Source organism: Astyanax mexicanus, chromosome 4 (assembly GCF_023375975.1).
Source record: "Astyanax mexicanus isolate ESR-SI-001 chromosome 4, AstMex3_surface, whole genome shotgun sequence".
NCBI lineage: Eukaryota > Metazoa > Chordata > Actinopteri > Characiformes > Acestrorhamphidae > Astyanax > Astyanax mexicanus.
The window spans coordinates 27,425,711-27,448,179 of NC_064411.1; the positions used below are offsets into that span (position 1 = coordinate 27,425,711).

Consider the following 22,469-nt stretch of genomic DNA (forward strand, 5'->3'; position numbering starts at 1 on the left):
AAATTAATGTATGGCTTAAGGAATTTGTATGATATGTTTTAGTAATAAATTAATTTATTTCAGAATTTAAGGTATTCCTAAATTAACTTAATCACACATCCTTATTTTATTTTATTTTTACCTTTCTAACCTTTCTAGAATAAAATCCTTTTTTGTATCACTACCCCTCTAATGAACACATTCATTTTCTTCATACGGTCATGTATGGCTGAGGGTTTCTATGATATATTTTAGTAATAAAATTAATTTAGTCATTTAGAAATAAAGGTATTCCTCAATTAACTTACTTGTTTTTGATCATCATACATCCTTATTTGATTTTTACTTTTCTTACTTTTAGAATAAAATCCCTTTTTGTATCTCTACCCCTCTAATGCACACATTCATTTTCTATGTTAATTCATGTATGGCTAAGGGGGTTTGTATGATATATATTAGTAATAAATTAATTCAGTCATTCAGAAATTAAGGTACTCCTCAATTGACTTGTTTTTGATCATCATACATACTTATTCTATTTGTACTTTTCTTACTTTTAGAATAAAACACCCTGTTGTATCACTATCCCTCTAATGCACAAATTCATTTTCTATGTTTTCTATGTTTTATTTTATTTTTATTATTTTTAAAAAGAAGCTACTTTCGCATTTCTACATCAAATTTACACACACGGGTCAGACACCACCCACATTTACTATTTCACTGTGATTCAAAACAAGTTAATTGAGGAATATCTTGAATACTGAATGTCTTCTTGCAAAGATATAGAGAACAAAACAAAAACAGCATGATTAGTAAATAAATTCACATTTTAAAACAAAAACGAAGGACATTTAATAGCCGTACGCTAAGTTAGGCCGTGCGCCAAAATGTGTCTATGCTGTCAAGAGGCCATTAAATGAACATTTAGAGGAAATGATGCCCGTGCTGCCTGATTTCGTATGCAGTAATGATGAGAGAGAGAAGTAATTGGCATTGATAGCTACGTAACTACCAACAGACGCCACTCCGGGTCGTGATTTCAAATGGATCTCTATTGACAGCGTATTATTTATTCCAGCTGAGCCGGAGCCAGAGCGGCTCCCGTTTTGGACTTTTAGTGCACCATAGAGGGCTTAATGGCTAATGGCTTTTGCACCCTACATAGTGCGCTAGGCGTCAAACAGGGACTCGTATCAGTCCGGGATTAGCAGTGATGTGGGTCACGGAGCGCTCAGCCCTATAACGGCCCAATCCAATCTAGGTTTGCATTCGCCCAGACAGCCACTAAACAAAAAGAGGAAGCTTAAGATAAATACAGAACCATCAGCCAATAGAGCGCTTAAGAATTCTCTTATCAAATGAGAACACATGGGTCTCATCTCAGAGAGGCTGAAACTCCAGTTTAACCACAGAAACTTGCCAACGCGACACTTCTGCTCAAAACCTCCTGCAATACTTTTTCACTTTTTTGAAAGCTGCTTTTCAAACTTCTGTTCTGTTGAGTCCACGCCACTTAATATACATATAAAAAAAGTTCATTATTACATTATGATGTGAGGATTTCTGTTCGATTATGTGGTTTGTGTTTTGTTTCTAGTTTGATGCCAAATCATATTAACACTCATTGTTTGATATGGATATGTGTCGCTGATTAGTGGAATTGTGCTGTGTTTCTTCATGTAAGTCACTTGGTTTGTTTCCCCCTTTTTTTGTTACTGAAAGCTAGAAAACCATAAGAAAACATTTAGTGAGTTTTACAGAGTAAAACGTGTAGTGGATTCAAATCCATATACAGCACCTTTAAATCACAAATTAACAAACATTTTTGTACAATTTTGTGCAGAATAAATACATTTTCTTCTAAATGTTCCCATTTTCTCCAAATTTACCATTATTCCACCCGTTCAGCTGCTACTCAGCTGTATATCTCACATCACTAGTGATTCCTCCGACACATGTAAAGTCAGCCAACACATCTTTTTTTTTACACTCGGAGGAAAGCTCAGCGACTCGATTCTGATACATCAGCTCACAGACGACCTGTGCTGATCGACATCACCATAGGAGTGATGAGGGGAAAGAGCGCCATCTACTGTACCCACCCAGAGAGAAAGCAAGGCCAATTGTGCTCTCTCAGGGCTCCGAAAGCTGACGGCAAGCTGCATGACCGGGATTCAAATAGTGGCAGTGCTTTAGACTGTTGGACCATCCTGAGCCCCAAAACACAGCTTTTTAAAACATTTTTAAACACAAAATGATTTAGTGCAGTGAACCATGAGAAAACCTTCACTGAGTTTTGCAGTGGAAAACGTGTATGTAATTAAAATCCATATACACCACCTTTAAATTAACAAATCTAAATCAATAAACACTTTTGTTTAATTTTGTATTAAAGAAGAGTCAACCATCGTTTTTGCACAAATGTATGTCTGTAGTAGATGTTCAAAACTGGTTAAACTGTGTGTTATCTGTTTTTTTTATTATTATTATTGTTATTATTTAGATTTCTGTGCTTGATACAGTTTATATTTTATGATAGGCTAGATTACAAAGAAAGTTCATCTTAAACAAGTTTAATCTATAGAAACATATTTTATCTGAGTAAATATTGCTTATATATTGTAAGGGACAGGTGCATCTTAAATGTGTTGGTCCACCGTGTTATATCAAGTTCAAAGTCTTTCCTGGAAAATCTTACAGCACATAAGACAACCTTTATAACTTTTATGATGCAGATTTCATTTTCCAGCTGGATGAGTATGAGTTTCACATTTTGAACTAAATTGAAATATAGTAACTTTTCAAGGATATTCAAACTTTTTATAATATATATATATTACTCTATATTAACCAGTAGTGATTAGGAATAATTTACATTATTAGGAATCGATTTCTTGAGAAATTAAATTACGGCAAAAAATACAAATTCCATTATATTCAATGCAATAACTGATAATAACAGTAAGTTATTTTCTGAGGTCCAGACAGTCAGAGCTGGCTGTACGATCCGTACCATCCACAGGCGCAAGGATGACTCTGGTGTGGTCGTAGGCGATGACGTTAGCGTAGCGGTTCTTGGGTTTGTTCACTTCCAGGTTGGAGTGCTCCCACGTGAACTGCTGCCCAGGATCAACAGACTGCGAGAAACAGAGGGAAGAACGACAATAAAAACAACTTATTTCTGCAATTATAGCTAAATAAAGGTTAGATCAACAGTGTAAAGGCTGTCTGGTTTGGCTGAGGCTGGTGGATTTGTTCTCCTGAAGTCGAGCAGACAGCGAGCGTTGACTCACTCGGACGAGGGACTGAGTATTATTGCTGTTTCTCCTCCCTCATGACAAAACTCCTCACAGCTAGTCCTCAATAAAACATCTGCCGTATAATAATAATACAGCGCCTCCACTAGCTCACCGCTATAGCAGCACCACTGACTGTGATCAGCTCCAGCAAGGTCACCTTGGATTTTATGACCAGCTCTTTCTCTCTCTCTCTCTTTCTCCATCACTCACTCTCTTTCTTCTCCTCCTGCTTTCATTTTCCTTCTGGAATTTCTTTCAGCCTCTATCTCTCTCTCTTGCTTTCTTAATTTCAATTTCAGTTTTTAAGGGCTGTATTAGCACCTGGTTTTAGAGCACAATAATTGATTGTGGTGACGGACAGTTCTGGTGGAAACAGGAGAGTTGAGGTGCACATTGAATTCTGCGTGATTTGATCAGCCGTTCTTTTATGTTTTTTGGATACACTCCGGGTTAGCACCCGAACATCCCTTTCAGACAGCTTCCTCTTACAGCGTCCACAGTTAATCCTGTTGGATGTGGTCTGTTTCTTCTTGGTGGTATGCTGACATTACCCTGGATACCGTGGCTCTTGATACATCACAAAGACTTGCTGTCTTGGTCACAGATGCGCCAGCAAGACGTGCACCAACAATTTGTCCTCTTTTGAACTCTGGTATGTCACCCATAATGTTGTGTGCATTGCAGTATTTTGAGCAGAACTGTGCTCTTACCCTGCTAACTGACCTTTAACCTTCACACTCTGCTCTTACTGGTGCAATGTGCAAATAATGAAGATTGGTCACCAGGCTGCTTCAATTTAGCCATGAAACCTCCCACACTAAAATGACAGGTGTTTCAGTTTCATTGTCCAACCCCTGCACATTTACAGAACATTCGTAGAAATTCTTAAAATAATTCCCCTTCTCTCTATTCCCCTTTTCATTTCCTCCTACTTCCTTCTCCTTTTTTCTCTTTTTGTCTCTTTTTGTCTTCTCTAATTCTCGTGGTCTTGCTCCGCTTCTCGCGTATGCTTCTTTTTACCCCTCCTCTTTTCTCTTTCTTCAAGTCCTCTATCCTCATCTCTTTTCTTCTCTCTCCAGATTTCTTTCTATTCATTTTTTCAACTCCATTCATCCCAGTCTTGTATTTCTCTTTATATTACATTCTTATTGCCTTTTATTGCTGTCTCATTCTCTTTATACTCAATCTCTTCATCAGTCTCTCTACCTTCTTTCTCTCGATCTTTCAACCCTTCTGTATCTCTGGCAGTCTCTCTACTATTTTTTATTTTTGATTATTTTCTAATATTTATTTTTTAACATTATTTTTTCTTCTCTTTTTTCATCATTCTCTCTCCTCTCTCTGTGTCTAACATTATTTTTTTTCTCACTCCATCATTCTCTCTTTCTTCACTCTCATCCTTCTCTTTCATCAGTCTCTCTATCTTTTATCTCTTTTTCCTGTTTTAATCATTCTCTCAGTCTCCTTTCTCCATCAATCCCTTCAGGCTTCACTCTCTCCTTCATATCCCTTTCAGTCATTCACTTTTTTAATCTCCTCTCTCAATCAATCTTTTTATTGTCTCTCTCTTCCCCACTCTCCATCATTCATCCATCGTATCTCTGTCCAACACTTTCTGTATCTCTTCTCTTTTTCTATTAATCTTTCCATCTTCTCTTCATCATTACTTTGTTGTTTCTCTCGCTATCATCCATACATCTATCCATCCATCCATTCTATTTATTTCTATCCATCAGTTTCTGTATCTCATCTCTATTTCAATCATTCTTTCCATCTTCTCTCCATTATTATTTTGTCTTTTCTCTGTCCATCATCCATCCATCTTATTTCTGTCCCTCACTTTTTTGTATCTCTTCTCTATTTCATCATTCTGTCCATCTTCCCTTCATCATTTTGTCTTTTCATGTTCTCTTTTATCATCCATCCATCTTATCTCTGTCCATCACTTTCTGTATCTCTTCTCTATTTTCATCATTATTTTATGTTTTCTCTCTCTATCATCCATCCATCCATCATATCTCTGTCCATCATTTTCTTTATCTCTTCTCTATTTCCAACATTATGTTCTCTTCTCTCTCTCTATCATTCTCACCATCATTATGACTATCAGCCTTTATCCATCATTCTATCATTTTCTCCATCTTTTGTCTTGTTGCAGCTCTAATCTTCTCTCTCCATCTTTGTCTCACCATCATTTATCTCTCATTCGCTCTCTCTCTCTCTCTCTCTCTCATTAGTCACCTCGTACTCCTGGGAGAGCCGCAGGTTGTCGTTGGCCTTCAGAAGCTCAGTGTGTTCTGCCAGCTCGGAGATGGGGATGGGGGGATGACTCATCATACCTGCAGGGGGTCAAAGGTCAAAGGAGGGCACAGGCGGGAGGAGAGAACAGGCCAAAATCACCGTTAGTCACAAAATCAGCTGAGAGACCTGCTGAGTGTGTGTGTGTGAGTGTGTGTGTGCGTGTGTGTGTGTGTGTGTAAGTGGACTAAAATAGAAGGTGTGTGCGTGTAGAAACGTAGGAATGTGTTGTTCTTTGTTCCACTACATTTGTGTGGGATACGGTGTGTGTGTGTGTGTGTGTGTGTGTGTGTGGCGGGCGGGAGGGATTGTGTCGGAGGACGGATCTAGACTTTCATCCAGGCAGGTGTGATCTCACAGCTATGAATCATAAACGAGCACACCTCCTGAGAGATCATCACTTCATCACACACAGAGAGAGAGAGACAGAGAGAGACAGAGAGAGAGAGCAAGGGGATAGAGTGAGAGGGAGAGATATATAAAAAGAAAGAGAGAAAGAGAGACAGAAAAAGAGAGAGAGAGACAGAGACAGAATGAAAGAGACTCAGAGAGAGTGTGAAAGAGAGAACAGAAAGTGACAGAGAACAAGGGGGTAGACAGAGAGATACGAGGGGAAAGAGGGGATGAGAGACAGAAAAGAGAGAGAGAAACAGAGAAAGAGACAGGATGAAAGAGACTCAAAGAGAGTGTGAGAGAGTGAGACAGAAAGGACAGAGAACAAGGGGGGAAAACAGAGAGAAACAAGTAGAAAGAGGGGAAGAGAGACAGAAAAAGAGAGAAAAAAAAGAGACTCAGAGAGAGAGTGAGAGAGAGAGAGACAGAAAAGACAAACAGTGCAAGGGTAGACAGAGAGATACGAGGAGAAACAAGGGAAAAGAGACAAAGAGAGAGAAAAAGAAAGAAAGAAAGAGGGAGAGAACAGAGAGAGAGAGAGTGACCACAGAGAGCGAGGGAGTAGAAAGAGAGGGAGAGAGAGAGAGGAAGAGAGAGATACAGAGAGAAATAAGGGAAGAGAGAGTGTGTGTGACAGATAGAAAGACAGAGAGAGAGAGACAGAGAGCGAGAGAGAGAGAGAGAGAGAGAGAGAGAGAGAGAGAGACTTATCACAATGAATACCAAGCAAATTTGTTTGATGCATCGTATTTAAAGTGGCAATCGGTATTATTTTGTTTCTAAACTGAAAGCAGAAGCATTTCTGAATGGAGAAGAATATGGATAAAATATTGTGTTTACTGGTACCAGTGTGCTGGAACAACCGTCCCTGCTAAGCCTAATAATAAATTCATTCTAAAAACTGGGGTGTCGAGTTCTTCTTCTGGCACATGTTTTTTCACGTTTTTTACATACTTACGTCACATGTACAGCCTCAGAAAGAGGTTTCGGCTCAGTTTTACTGAATGCGAGCGGCTGGTGGAGCAATGGAGACTTCAGAAGAGGAAGCTCAGACCTCAGTAGCTCATTCACCCATAATAAAACCAAAGAAATGAAGGAGTGATGCTTCTGACTGAGCTCTCTCTCTCTCTGACTGAACATAACCTGGAGTCGGATTCATCCGCTCTGAATGGAGACCACATCACACCCGCCCAGTTTAATATGATTCTTCCGCATGCTCGGTGCAATTACCCATTCTCACCAGAGAGGTCCCTAAATCCCAAAACTTACAGACATAAGCTTTAACTGGCTACTGAAGTTTTTAGAATTACACATAAACACACACACACACACACACACATTCTCTCTGTGATCCTCTATTAAAACCCATCCAATAACCTTTTTTAAATAAACACAAACTGCACTACAGCTCAACTACTGTTATTAAAGTGTATTAAACTCTCTCAGTGCTGCTTGTGAGTGTGTGTGTGTGTGTGAACAAACTGCAGTGCCTCCTGCAGAGAAGAGTGTTTATCACACCGTGGCACCAATATCTGTTTATGTCGAGTATCAATTAATGCTTATGCACCAGCTCTAAAGGTCAGATTTAATTAAAATGTTGAAGCTCTCTCTCCCTCCTTCTCTCTCTCTCTCTTTCTTTCCAGCCTCCCTCCCTCTCTCTCCTGCACCCCTCTGCCCCCTTTCTTTCAGCATCTCTGTCCTGTTCCCTCTATTCTTCCTTTTTCTTCACTGTATCTTTCTTTCCATTTTCTATCCCTCTACCACTCTTCCAAAGATGAACAACAAATCAACGATAAAATCCATACATCCATACATCTATCTATCCTTTCTTTATTCCTTTCTTTGTTTCCTCCGTCCATTCATTCATCATTTCTTTATTCCTTTCTTTGTTCCCTCCATCCATCTATCCTTCCTTCCATTCATCCAACTATCCATTCACCCATCCTTCCATCCATCCATTCATCCATCCATCCATCCTTCCATCCATCCATTCTAGCACTTCCGCCTCACAGCAAGACGGCCTGGGTTCGATTCCCGGCTGGGGCGTCCCGGGTCTTTCTGTGTGGAGTTTGCACGTTCTCCCCGTGTCTGCGTGGGTTTCCTCTGGGTTCTCCGGTTTCCTCCCACAGTCCAAAGACGGCACGTTCAGGCTAATTGGAACTTGATTGAAATTGCCCATTAGGTGTGAGTGTGTGAGTGAATGTGTCTGTGTGTCTGTCTGTGTCTGTCTGCCCTGCGATGGCTTAGATCGTAGAACTTTGTGATTAGACAGTACCTTTCCTGCCACGAAATAGCCGACGAGCTGATGTGGCGTTGAACTCGACTACCCAGCCCAGCCCAGCCCATCCATCCATTCATCCATCCATCCATTCATCCATCCATTTATGCATCCATCCTTCCATCCAATTATCCATATTTCCATCTATTTTCTCTCTTGTCATCTTATTATCCACTGATCCATCCACACACCCATTCATCCAACCATCCATCCTTCCTTTTTTCCAGCCATCCATCCATCTATCCATCCATTGTGTCTTTAATTGTCATCTTATTATGCACTGATCCATAAATAAACCCATTCATCCAACCATCCTTCTTTTTATCCATCCATCCATCCATCCATCCATCCATTGTGTCTCTTATTGTTATCTTATTATGCATTGATCCATCCATCCATCCATTATCTCTTATTGTCATCTTATTATGCATCGATCCCTAAATAAACCCATTCATCCAACCATCCTACTTTTCATCCATCCATCCATTCATCCATCCATTCATCCATGCATCTATTCATCCATTTTTCCATCCATTCATCCATCCATCCATCCATCCATCCATCCATCCATCCATCATGTCTCTTATTGTCATCTTACTATGCATTGATCGATCCATCCATCCATCCATCTATTCACCTATCCATCTCCCCATCTATTCACCCATCCATTGTGTCTTTTATTGTCATCTTATTATGCATCGATCCATCCATACACTTATCCAACCATCCATCCATCCATCCATCCATCCATCCAAGCTTTCATCTAACCATCCTTCCTTTCATCCATCCATCCATCCATCCATCCATCCATCCATCCATCCATCCATCCATCCAAGCATTCATCCATCCATCCATCCATCCATCCATCCATCCAAGCTTTCATCTAACCATCCTTCCTTTCATCCATCCATCCATCCATCCATCCATCCATCCAAGCATTCATCCATCCATCCATCCATCCATCCAAGCATTCATCTAACCATCCTTCCTTTCATCCATCTTAGTCCAGTCATATTTAGTGTTTGTATATAAGTGGCCTTTTCCTCAGGTGGAAGAGGACTGATGAGGGGTGTGGCTTCATTCTGTATCTGTTAATATAAATGATCAGGTCTGGGTTCTGATCCTCTCTGTATGAATCTGTTCAGTTCTCTCTGTTCTCACTCAGGATCAGAACAGATGTGTGAAGTGTTGTATTTTATTGAGAGGGTTTAATAGAACAGCAGATTACAGTACTGAGATAAATTCAGCTCTGCTCTGTAAAGTGATTTCTTTAGATATCAAACTGAACGATGTTACAGACAGACAGGGCCAGACCAGGTTATCAGAGCTGGCTCTGTAATCCGGAGATGCTTCATTTAAGGGTTATGCATAGAGAATATGCATATTAAGAGGGTAATTAATAGTTGAATATTTTGCATATTACACGCTGATGAATAATGTATGTGGGGCTCTGAATCTTTTACAGAGAGAAAAATACTTCACCGGAATTAGAAACCTGACCATAATAATCACAGGAAATGAATGCAGTCATTACACTCGCCGAGCCCTTTATCATGAAGACCTGGCCACCCACACATTAAAGCAATAATCTTTTAATGACTATCAGTCAACAACATAGCAGGACGATTTTGCAACAGTGCAATTCTGCTATTGCATTTTGCTGTATGTAATTTTTTTTTTTTTTTTTTTTTTAAAGCTGATTAATTGCTTTCCTTGGCCGGCATTAAACTCTGAAGAGTTTTATAAAGGTATGTGGTTTTAAAAAGGCATGCTTAGTAATAAAAACACCATGAACAAAATGAGACAAAACTAAACAATAGAGAAAAAAAGTCTTGAAGTAGGACTTTTAGGGCTTTGAACTTAACGTCTTACACTTTTAAGGTAGAACAGAAAATGAATATATAACAATCCAGGTGAAGTTTTAGACTGTCTATAATTTCTGCACAAGCAAAAATGTATATGAGTATGGTATTCCAGCATCTGTAGTATCTTTGCATTATTAATTACCAGTATTTGTAATTACAATGTATTTGTGCTGTAAAATTGTGTAATGTTTAATAATGTCTTAACCAGTGTAAATTAATAATATGTTGAGACATTATATTACCATTTAACAGTGTTTATTACTGCTATAAATACTGTTAATTACTGTGCCTCGATTGTATAGTGCTACCTGTTTATGTTTAATTTATTCATTTTATACAGTTGCAAGAAAAAAACATATGTGAACCCTTTGGGATTATATTTGGATAAATCTGCATAAATTGGTCATTAAATGTGCTCTGATCTTCATCTAATTCAAGACAACAGATAAACACAGTCTGCTTAAACTAGTACATGTTTAAACATATATACAAAATGTATATGTTTAAATCATAGACTGTGTATAGCTGGACAGAGCATCGTCTCTCAAAAGTGAAGCCACCACAGGTCGGGCGCCCCCTGCTGTTCGGCTGCAGAAAGCTGTGTAACCCCACCCATCCCCATAGGTTTCAATGGCAAAACAGACAACTTTCAATCACGTTTTTTTCCAATATACTGCAATTCTACCTCCATTATTTAAATGCCACAGCTAATGTAACCTCTGCTTACATTGTTCATTTTTATATTCCCACAGAATGCATTTTTTAAAACGTTATTCAGCTCTATTAAACAAAGGTGTGGTTGTTGTAAAAGGGCTGGTCATGGGCGGGACCAATAACAGTCCGTCAGCTCCACTCCGCTCTGCAGCCTGTGACCTCGAGGCAGCCCTCAGGGGCGGGGTTATTTAAATGAGTAGGCTGTCTCTTCACAGTCTTTCTCCCTCCTCTGGTCTCTACTGCGCAGACTCGGGTATCAGGATCGCCAACATGGCGGAAGATTTTGGCTTTATTTTCACTGAATGAATGGGAACGGAGACACGGCGTCCATCTTTTTTTACAGTCTCTGGTTTAAATGGTTTTACTGAACTCAACATAAACACAACTAAATATTTAAAAGATATATTTATATTCCACATGCTATACTTTATGTGAATATTCCTAATAATGTAAAGTCTTATTGCTTTTTTAATGTGATATCATATTATCATAATATCATTAAAATGGCAATAATAATAATATCGCGATACTTCTTTTTTTAAGACAATATATTTTCCAAACTAAACAGTTATCGTAACTGCTCTAATTGAGACTGTTCTGAGATCAAAGATGGGTATTAGTACTGAATTACTAATAAATTATATTGTGCGAGTGTGGTGCAATATTTCTCTCTCTCTCTCTCTTTCTGTAGTGTAAAGCTATTACAGGCTCTTTGTGGACGGACAGATCCTCTCTCTCTCTCCGTTCAGCTTCTGAAGGACAGAGGCTGACCCTGCAGGTCGTTCTTCATTTTCACCAGCACTTCCACACAAAGCCCCAATGTTCTCTCCACATATGTGCAGGGTCGGGCAGTGTGTGTGTTTGTGTGTGTGTCCATTTGCATGAGTGTGTGTTAGTGTGTGAATGTGGGTGTGTGTGTATACGAGCCTGGAGTCTGGAAGTTGATGCGTCTCATCTCGACGGGGTCGGTGGGGTGATGAGCCATCATTTCAGCGTTGTTCAGTAAACACTTGGTGCCCGGCTCCGAGTCCTTGCGCTTGCTAATGAGCACAAACACACACACACACACACACACACACACGCAAACACAAACACCCACAAACACCCATGCTCAAACTCAGGCCTGCATTAGACTCACGGCACACCAATCAATACGTGCAATCTACAGGCATAAACCAGCAATTAATAGCAGCTCCGGCAGCAATCCGCTAAATGTTATATAACAGAAAGCCAATGGGGCTATTATTAGCCATGCCGGTTCCCCATTAGCGGCTTCTCCAGTCTGAGATTGGAGATTTTTTTTTTTTTTTCCCCTCCAGAATAAATACTGTATCTCCCATCGGCAATTAGAGCCCAGCTCTGGCTTACCTGTCCGGTTTACTGAAATCCCAGCAGAACGCAGCAGCACAGCAGAAGAGAGAGAGAAAGAGAGAGAGAGAGAAGGAAGAGGAAGAAAGAAAAAGAAGAAGAAGAAAAAAATAATCAATATTTTGCATTTGTATGCACAGGCTACATGACACCTCCTGCAGATAACAGTGCGTTCCATCGGGGAGCGTTTAAGTCCAGGCCCGGAGGGAACGCTCGTTTCCGGACTGAGTGGAAACAGGCCTGAGAGTGGTCGGGCTCACGGGTAGATTTACACCACGGCTCAAACGCTCACGAGCTGTCACTGGGGACGAACGATTATTTTATTATATATTTTTACGCATAACCATTTATTTATTGGCTAGCTTTCAATCAACATTTTTTTTCACAGTGTGAAATCAACACACAATTTGAGTAATCTATAGCGCACCGGTCAATTGCAGATCATGCAGCTGGATTTGCATTGAGGGCGTGTCTGTATGTGATTGGTATCGTGAGGGCACAAAAAAATAAGCCATGCTCAGCTCGAAACATGCAAAAAGGCATGCACTAATTCTCTTAATTAATCATGTGTATGATTCCCTTTAGGAGGCAGGTGAGCTCTGACTTTGCGCGCTCGTGTCTTAACAGCGAGTCTCAGCAGAGTTTAGTACGCTGAAATAGGATTAGACGCTGAAATAAGTGTTGACTGTTGTCAGGGTTTTAACCAGTCAGTGATGCACCTGTATTTCCCACCGCAAAGATAGAAACACGCCAAATATTTACCCAAACACATCTCAGACCACCATGCCCATAGGTTGCAAGGTGTGAAAATAAACTATTGGTGTAATATAGCAACAGGGTGTATAATAGGGTCTATAGTCTCAATTCAAATCTGACATTCAACTGGCACTAACGTTAGTATGTTAGCTAGCTACTTGCTAACGTTAGCTAGCACTCTGTTAAACTTAGTTCTTTCCCTGGTAACATAGCTAACTTGCCGCTAAGGTTATTAGTGTGTTAGCTCGGTGCTAACGTTAGCTAGCTCTCTGTTAAACTTAGTTCTCTCCCTGGTAACGCAGATAACTTGGCACTAACGTTAGTATGTTAGCTAGCTTGTTGCTAATGTTAGCTAGCTCTCTGTTAAACTTAGTTCTCTTCCTGGTAACCTAGCTAACTTGCTGCTAACGTTATTAGTATGTTAGCTAGCTTGGTGCTAACATTAGCTAGCTCTCTGTTAAACTTAGTTCTCTCCCTGATAAAGTAGCTAACTTGCTGCTAACGTTATTAGTATGTTAGCTAGCTTGGTGCTAATGTTAGCTAGCTCTCTGTTAAACTTAGTTCTCTTCCTGGTAATGCAGATAACTTGCTGCTAACGTTAGTATGTTAGCTAGCTTGACGGTAACGTTCACAAGCTCTTTGTTAAACTTAGTTCTCTCCCTTGTAAAGTAGCTAACTTGCCACTAACTTTATTATTAAGTTAGCTAGCTTGATGCTAATGTTAGCAAGCCCTCTGCTGACCAAAGTTCTTTCCCAGATTAGATGTTTACAGGGGGTCACTGTACTTTCTGACCGTCTGAAAATGTAATACCTACAGCAAATTTACAGTAAATTTAAGACAATTTCAGACCTTAATTATCCGGATTTTAATGTAAGACATTTTAAGATTATTTACGTTTTTTTCAAGGACCCTCGGGATCCCTGAACTGAAGATCTTCTGCACATCTTGACTCCTCATGGATTAATTTGTGTCTTTTGTGATTACAGCTTTTGTACCTGCTGAAATCATCCTGTTTTATATCACATATTGCTAACTTTTTTAAATCAGTTGAAGGTCTGAAATGCAGTATATTAACAAATCTTGGTTCATACTGTTCATACTGCAATCAAATGAAAGTAAAAGGTTCGAGGTTGTGCATTATATTTATTCATGCTATACCGCCTCTCCCTCTTTTATTCTACAGTTTTTCATCACTTTGGAGAAATCGAACTCTACTTCTTTTATGTGTTTTTTTTTTAAAAAGCTTCCTGCCTATGCTAAGGAATTGCTCAAGGTTAACATATCTAAAGTATAAGCTTTATATATTTAGCTCTAACAAAACCTGGCTTTATAATATTGAAAGCATTGTGAAATACAGTTCCAGAGTTCTACATGCGGATTCAAAGGAGAACAGTTTGAAAAGAAGTTCAGTGTGTTTCTTGAATGAATCGTGGTCAAGGTCGAGCTGGTAATTTGGTGTATGGAAATATCTCTCAGTCCGAGACTATTCTGCCCATTCAGAGCGCTCTCCAGCCGAGCAGAGCCAGGTGGGTGCTCTTCCTCCGGCGGACGTAATTGTTTCATTTTGCAGGGAAGGTGGAAAAGGAAAGAAATTAAATGGAGCTGAAAACCTCCGCCTCACGCTCGTCCTCGTCCCGGCGCTCGCTGCTGAATCTCAGACTCGTTACATTGTGCTCACTTTGTGTCCCAACTTGTGACTCTTTTTCCCCTTTAATAGAGCTGCCTTTGCCTGCTGTTCCATTATCTCCTGATATCATTTAATCTTTTTCTCCGATACTATTATCTTCCGCTACCAAAATAGAAGCCTGTTACATATTTAATCACAGCTTTTACACTCACTCTCCCCATCAGACCGGTGCTGCATTATTTCCTCCACCATTCTGTTACAGAGCATATCTTATTCTCCTTCTATTCCAACCAATATCTGACTCACATGTTCACTTCTTCCTTCATTCAATCACTTATTTTATTCACTAAAACTGAAAAATGCCCACTCAATTCAGCACAAGGCAGAATTCAGCAGAAGAATTTAGCCTTCATGAGCAGCCATAATTGTGAAGAAGGAAAAATCAGAAAAACATACCGTATTATAAGGCGTATTATCAATGAACGTCTATTTTCATACATAAGGAGCACTGGATTATAAGGTGCATTAAGCAACACTAGTTAGGATGTCTACATTGAAGTGAACAAGGTTGTCGCCATGTTTTCCTTCTTATAGAAATAAAAAATAAAATAAAAAATATATTTATATATTTTATATTTTTTATATATAAAAATATATATATTTTAAAGTGAAACGAGTGCTGGATATTAATCTACGCAGATTTCGCTCCTGAAAGCTGTTTGTTTGGGTGAGTAAAGCACTTCCGTTTATTTACAGTAAGCTCAAATTAAGCTTAAAAATGGTTTCAGTGAAGTTTCTCCAGCACTAAGGCTGGGTGCAGCAGCGGAACCTAAATGCTGCCCGATAGCGCTAGACTGAGGAACCCAGAGATTTCGGGTAAGGCAGGGCACTATCAGTTAGCGGTTCGTTCCAAATAGCTTGTTTTAACACGGCAAACATGTAGACTACAGTATGATATATTCACCTTTAAACGATGAAAGAGATAGCACTTAGCGTGGTTAGCCGCTAATGCTAATGCTGCTCCAGCAGTGCTAGCTGGGGTTAACAGCAGGCTACAAGCTGATAATACTCACTTCTGAGCGGTGAAAGAGCTAGTGCTTAGCGTTTAGCAGCTAATGCTAATACTGCTCTAGTTTTGGTGTTGGAGAACTAAACTGAAACTCCTGTATAACTCTGTACTTCAGCGGAGTGACTTTACTGCTCCTTAATACCTGACTGGTTAAATTTATACACAAGGTGCACCAGATTATAAGGTGCTGATGATTTTTGGGAAAATTAAAGGATTTTAAGTGCACTCTAAAAAAAACTTTTCCAGCCTTTTGTAGACCTGCCCAAACTGCTGCCATCAAGTTTTAAATGAGGTAATATTTTTCTTATATGAGTTTATATGCTGTGTCCTACTGAGAATATAGATCTTTAGATTTAAACACCATTGAGTGTATGTGTGTTGTAATATTGATTATAATCTGTGTTTGTGGAGGTGACAGTAGTGCATAAATCAAGTAGCCCCTCCCATCTCAGTCATTTATGCTAAGATTTCTTATCCTGTGTGAACTCCTAATAATTTTTTTTCAAGAAAAAAATACCCTACACTACCTCACCTCTCTATGTAAAACGAATCCCTTGCGGATAGGGCTTATGTGTTAATTGAGTTTTAATAAAAAGAAACTTTAGAATTCCATTGAATTAGACATTCATGAACACAATATTACAGATGAGAATAAAAAAACACAGCACTGTTGTTACTCCTAATAACTTACTTCTTGTAGAGCAGGATGGCGATGACGATGCAGATGATGAAGATCACGGCCAGGACCGGCCCTACAACCCAGATGAGGCCGTCCCCAGCATCCAGAGGCTGGGGGTCCGAGTCGGGAGCGATGACCGGGTCACTGTAAGGACTGGCCACAAACATCTTCTGAACACACAAATACAGCAGTGTTACACACAGCACAGCATCATCACCACCTATATACAGCTCTAGAAAAAATAAAGAGATCATTTCAATTTCTGAATCAGTTTCTCTGATTTTGCTATTTAAAGGTATATGCTTGAGTAAAATGAACATTTTTGTTTTATTATATAAACTACAGAGAACATTTCTCCCAAATTTTAAATAAAAATATTGTCATTTAGAGCATTCATATTCATAAAGCTTTAAGAGTTCAGAAATCAATATTTGGTGGAATAATCCTGGTCTGGTTTTTAATCACAGTTTTTTTCATGCATCTTGGCATCATGTTCTCCTCCACCAGTCTTACACACTGCTTTTGGATAACTTTATGCTGCTTTACTCCTGATGCAAAAATTCAAGCAGTTCAGTTTGGTTTGATGGCTTGTGATCGTCGATCTTCCTCTTGATTATATTTTAGAGGTTTTCAATTTGGTAAAATCAAAGAAACTCATCATTTTAAGTAATCTCTTATTTTTTTCCAGAGCTGTGTATACATCTATAGATAGATCATACAGACCTATTTACTTAGTGAGGTGTTGTCTGCAGGGTTTTTGCACTATTTTAAAAGTCAAATTAAATGCTTTTTAAGATCTTGCAGCTAATGCTAGGTAGCTCTCCGCTGACATAAGTTCTCTTCCTAGTAACATTAGCTACCTCCCCGCTAAGGTTAGTATGTTAGTTAGCTTGCTGCTAATGCTAGGTAGCTCTCCGCTAACATAAGTTCTGTCCCTAGTAACATTAGCTACCTTGCCGCTAAGGTTAGTATGTTAGCTAGCTTGCTGCCAGTGTTGGGAAGGTTACTTTTAAAATGTAATCCCTTACAGATTACTGATTACATCACTCAAAATGTAATTTGTAACGTAATCAGTTACATTACTTCAAGTGAGTAACGTAATCTGATTACTTTGGATTACTTACAATATTGTCATTTTTTTAAGCCTGAATGAATATAGCAACCACATATTGCATATTATCCTTTTATTTTTCTTTCCAGTTAACAAATAGATAAACAAATAAAAAAGCCTTTTCAATCACTCTATAAAAATACTTATGAAACCATTTCATCAAACAATTTTATGAAACACTTCTATAAATTGATGATAAAACCATTAAAAAACATAAAAAACCAAACAATGTAACAACAACTGTAAGCTATCTACTTGCAGGTTTGCCACCAGTGTTAATTTTGACAACAAATTTTGATTTAGTCTTTTAGATTTAGTTTTGTGATGAAAATAGCATTTAGTTTTAGTCACAATTCAGTAATTTAGTCGACTTAGTTTTAGTCAACTTAATGTCATAAGAATATAGTCTACTAAAATTACAGTAAATTTAGTCGACTAAAATGTAAAGGGTGTAAATGTAAATGCTTTTTTCATCAGTTCCCTTGAATTATTAACTATACACTTATACGAAATGAAACGTTTAATAACCAATTGAGTAATATTGTTAATGTTTGAATGTGAAATATATTTATATATGATTTAATGTATATTATTATTATTATTGTAGGTGTGTGACTATATATATTTTACATTTAAAATTTTGCTCTAGAAATCAGGTCATAAAACAACTGAATAGTTAAATTATAGTTTGAACAGAGCTGTAGATGCAAAAACAGCTTTTAAATGATCTAGTTTTATCTCCAGCAGTAACCCAGCACACCTACTGGAGCTACAGTCTATAAATGAACACACATTCACACACTGTCCTGTAGAGATGCTCTCAGGATGTACTGAGAGACTTCATGAGTTAAAGTGAGAAAAGTGAGAAAGTGCTGTAAGGAACTTTACACAGACTTTTGGGTTCATAGATTCACTTATTTTATTGTTTTATTTTGGATATATTATTGAGTTCCTTTCTGACCTGCTGCTGATTTAACACTAGCTATATCTTTCCCACTGTGAGACTAAACAGATGATCTGATCTTAATGAGTGAGTTCTGTATCAGTTCTGTGTTTTAGTGCACTGCCGAGTTAAACACCCCATCAGCTCATGAAATAACATCAGTATTAAAACGCTGATCTCTGCATGGAGATCTGTGGGACTCTGGTCTGCAGAAGCTGAAAGATTAGTGGTGTTTTTACCGGAGATGGAGTCGCTCCACACGGTTTACACGTTATCTTGTTTTTTGCGACGTCAAAGGAGAAATATATCGCCCCTCTCTCTCTCCCTGCTGAACACTGTCGAGTTAACTTCCAGTCGAGCTCCGTAACGACAGTTTAATTCCCGGGTTTGTAACTGAGCGCGCGACGCTACTGCAGGAAAAACAGGTACTGATTGGATGAGTACCCCGCTTGTCCCGCCTCTCCACCTTCGCTAAAGTAGCAGTGATTGGATCTCTTCCTAACTGGTCACTACCTTTCACAGAACTAAATCAGTTCTGATTGGATTTCGTCCCTGCCAAACATTTTCGTCTCGTTTTTATTCGTTGACCAAAATGTCAATTAATTTCGTCTCGTTGTGTGTGCGGAGCCGCTGTCTGCCCCTCCTCCCTGTGTGTGTGTGTGTGTGTGTGTGCGCAGCGAGACGGGAGAAGGGGCAGACAGTTCAGTCATATCAGAGCGATTCACCGCAAAATGTTATTTGCGTTTTGTCAGTGTTGGAAGAGCAAAAAAATAGGAAAGTACCGCAATGTAATCCTTTAATTTTAGCAGAGTAACTGTAATCTGATTACCACTTACTGAAGCAGTAACTGTAACGGATTACAGTTACTTATAATTTGTAATCTGATTACGTAACGCCGTTACATGTAATCCGTTACTTCCCAACACTGCTTGCTGCTAATGCTAGGTAGCTCTCTGTTAACATAAGTTCTCTCCCTAGTAACATTAGCTACCTCGCCGCTAAGGTTAGTATGTTAGCTAGCTTGCTGCTGATGCTAGGTAGCTCTCTGTTAACATAAATTCTCTCCCTAGTAACATTAGCTACCTCGCCGCTAAGGTTAGTATGTTAGCTAGCTTGCTGCTGATGCTAGGTAGCTCTCTGTTAACATAAGTTCTCTCCCTAGTAACATTAGCTACCTCGCCGCTAAGGTTAGTTTGTTAGCTAGCTTGCTGCTAATGCTAGGTAGCTCTCTGTTAACATAAATTCTCTCCCTAGTAACATTAGCTACCTCGCCGCTAAGGTTAGTTTGTTAGCTAGCTTGCTGCTAATGCTAGGTAGCTCTCTGTTAACATAAATTCTCTCCCTAGTAACATTAGATACCTCGCTGCTAAGGTTAGTATCCGCTAACCTTAGTTATCTCCTGGCAACGTAGCTAACAATGGGAGTTGTGTACTGGGAATACACCATAGAAGTCAGTAGTACCGCCCACAGTGGACGGCACTGTATAATGTGTGGTACTGATGGTGATCAGCGGCTTCTGACTAAGAAATGAGACACAACCAGTAGCGTATTTTTCGCACTATGAGGTCAATAAATCAATAAAATGTCTATTTTCTGGTCTATTTTCACACATAACATAAGGTGCACCGGATTATAAGGCGCATTTTAAGATACACTATAGAGAACTTCTAATTCAGCAGGTCTTGCTGCTGGGTACTGGTGAGGGAATAGCTAACTAACTTAAGTAAAGCTAAGATAAGTAATAAAAAAATATATATTTTTAAAGTGAAACGACTGCTGGATGTTAATGTACACAGATTGTTCTCATTTGAGTGAGTAAAGCCCTTCTGGTTATTTACAGTAAGCTTAGATTCCTCAATTTCTTCAGCACTAGGCTGGAACATTAGCATTAGGGGCTAACTGCTCCAGCAGTGCTAGTTGGGGGTTAGCAGCAGGCTAAAGGCTGATAATACTCCCCACAGGGAAATAGTAGTTAATGCTAATGCTAAAAATATGTTACATAGTGTATCACTATACACACAGCATCACATCCTACACACACACATGAATTCAGTAAGCTCAGCCTCCTTACCCCGGTGGTGGAGTTCAGCTCTGCTAGGATGAAGAAGACGTACTCCTGGCCCGGCTCCAGCGCCCGATTATCGAACCCGCCGTAGTCCAGCTGGTCCCCGAGGGCGAAGAACGCGGGGAGGCTGGAGGGGGTGAAGCGGGCGGTGATGTAAGCCCGGCGCAGGTCCACCTGCCTCTGCCGAGGGTCTCGCTGCTTCTGACTGATGTCCTTCAACAGCTGAGAAAAGAACTTATAACATTATAACCAGTTTATCACCAGTTTATCAAACGACACTAGTTTTATTTTACCTAGTTTAATTATAGCAACTGAATCTCTTATAATAGTTAATAAATCATTCCTAGCAGATACAGCATCCTTATACACAGCCTGGCCCAAAATAAAAGTAAATGATGTGGGGTTGATGCTGCAGTTGGTCTGCAGGTTTAGGTTCAGCAACAGTATGTGTTGACAGAATGAGGTCAGCTGACTATATTCAGCTTACCTGAATATACTGAATATAGACCAGGTTATTATATCAATGGATTCTTTCTTCCCTGATGATTACAAACATATTCCAAGATGATAAAATCAGGATGTATGGGTCTGGAATTGTAAAAGAGTGATTCAGGGAGCACGAGATCATCATTTTCACACATGGATTGTTCACCAGAGAGTCCAGAGTCCTTAACCTCATTAAGAATCTTTGGGATGTGCTGGATGGAGAAGGCTTTGTGGAGCGGTCAGACTCTACCATCATCAATGCTGCAAATTTTTGTCAATCGCAGATTGATTTAGGGTAATTAAGGGTGTGACGGTATGTTTTCGGTATGTTGAGAGTGCAAAAAATGCACCTTGTGCGGCTCAAAACGTGCAAAAGGCTTGAACTGATTCTCTTAATTAATCATGGATGTATTTTGGGCGTAACGTGCAATAAACAGTAATGCCAATAATCAGTGTGCCAGTTGTCATTTCCTTTAAGAGCCAGGTGTGCTCTGACTTTGGCGCATTGATATCTTAACAACGGAGGAGAGGAAATTTAGTGGATACACTTTTTTTTTCTTTCTTGGACGTGGTTGTGAGGTCTTGTATGACCTTTTAGATGAGCTGTTGCTGCACTTTTGGGGTAATGTTGGTCGGCCGCCCACTCCTGGGAAGGTTCCCCACTTTTTTGCTATTTGTTATTTGTGGTTAATGGCTCTCACTGTGGTTCACTGGAGTCTCAAAACTTTAGAAAGGACTTTATTATCTTTTCCAGACTGATAGATCTTAATTATTTTCTTTCTCATTTGTTCCTGAATTTTGCAGGTTCTATTTAATAAGTGATTTCTTGGTTGAAAACAGGTGAGGCAGTAATCAGGCCTGGGTGTGACTAGAGATATTAAGCTCAGGTGTGATAAACCACCGTTTAGTTTCTCCCTTGTTAATAAAAACCTTTAACTAAAAGCTTCATTTTGTGTTTACTAATAATTAAATTCGATAGATTTAAGAGTGACAAACATGATAAGAATAAGAAATCATGAAGGGGCAATTTTGTTTTACACCACAGTACATATATACAGAAAGACTCAAATTGTCTCAAATTGTAACTGAAAATAATCTTGAATTTCATCTATAAGCAATATAAACATGATTATAGCCTTCTGTCCATCTCTAGACTTCTTTTAGACACATTACTCTCATATGATGAGTGACGTAAGTGATCTGGACAGTCTGAAAGGTATCAGAAGTCGGACGCGGTGCATGTGTCTGATGGAAGTGTCGGAGTGAGAAATTTTCATTAATGATTTCATTACTCAAGTGAATCAGGGGATTCATGGAGATGTCAGCTTCCACACTCTCTCTCTCTTTCTCTCTCGCACTCTCTCTTTCTCTTCTCTTCAGGGGAGTAATTGATCTGTGACTGGCATTCAGCGAGTGAGTGAGTGTATGTGTGTGTGGGCGGAAGTTCATAGCTCGGTGTTGCGTCCGATCACGTCGTGTGCTGAAGCTAGCTCCAGACTGACAGCGCGAGCAGCGCTAACTCCCTCAGCACCCAG

The 22,469-nt window shown here is 39.3% G+C and overlaps 1 protein-coding gene across 18 annotated transcripts in view; it reads right to left on the reverse strand.

Moving 5' to 3' along the window:
- The window catches only part of ptprsb (protein tyrosine phosphatase receptor type Sb), a 281,301-nt gene that overhangs the window by 36,164 nt on the left and 222,668 nt on the right, over nt 1–22,469 (reverse strand). For 11 of the 18 annotated variants that reach the window (XM_049478945.1, XM_049478939.1, XM_049478938.1 and 8 more), the window contains 6 exons: nt 20,455–20,670; nt 16,342–16,499; nt 12,198–12,209; nt 11,757–11,869; nt 5,523–5,620; nt 2,996–3,119 (listed from right to left, as the gene is read on the reverse strand). In XM_049478945.1, the coding sequence (XP_049334902.1) occupies nt 2,996–3,119; nt 5,523–5,620; nt 11,757–11,869; nt 12,198–12,209; nt 16,342–16,499; nt 20,455–20,670 (721 nt within the window). The remainder of the gene's footprint in view (nt 1–2,995; nt 3,120–5,522; nt 5,621–11,756; nt 11,870–12,197; nt 12,210–16,341; nt 16,500–20,454; nt 20,671–22,469) is intronic. The other 7 variants (XM_049478941.1, XM_049478940.1, XM_049478956.1 and 4 more) reach the window with 3 other exon arrangements.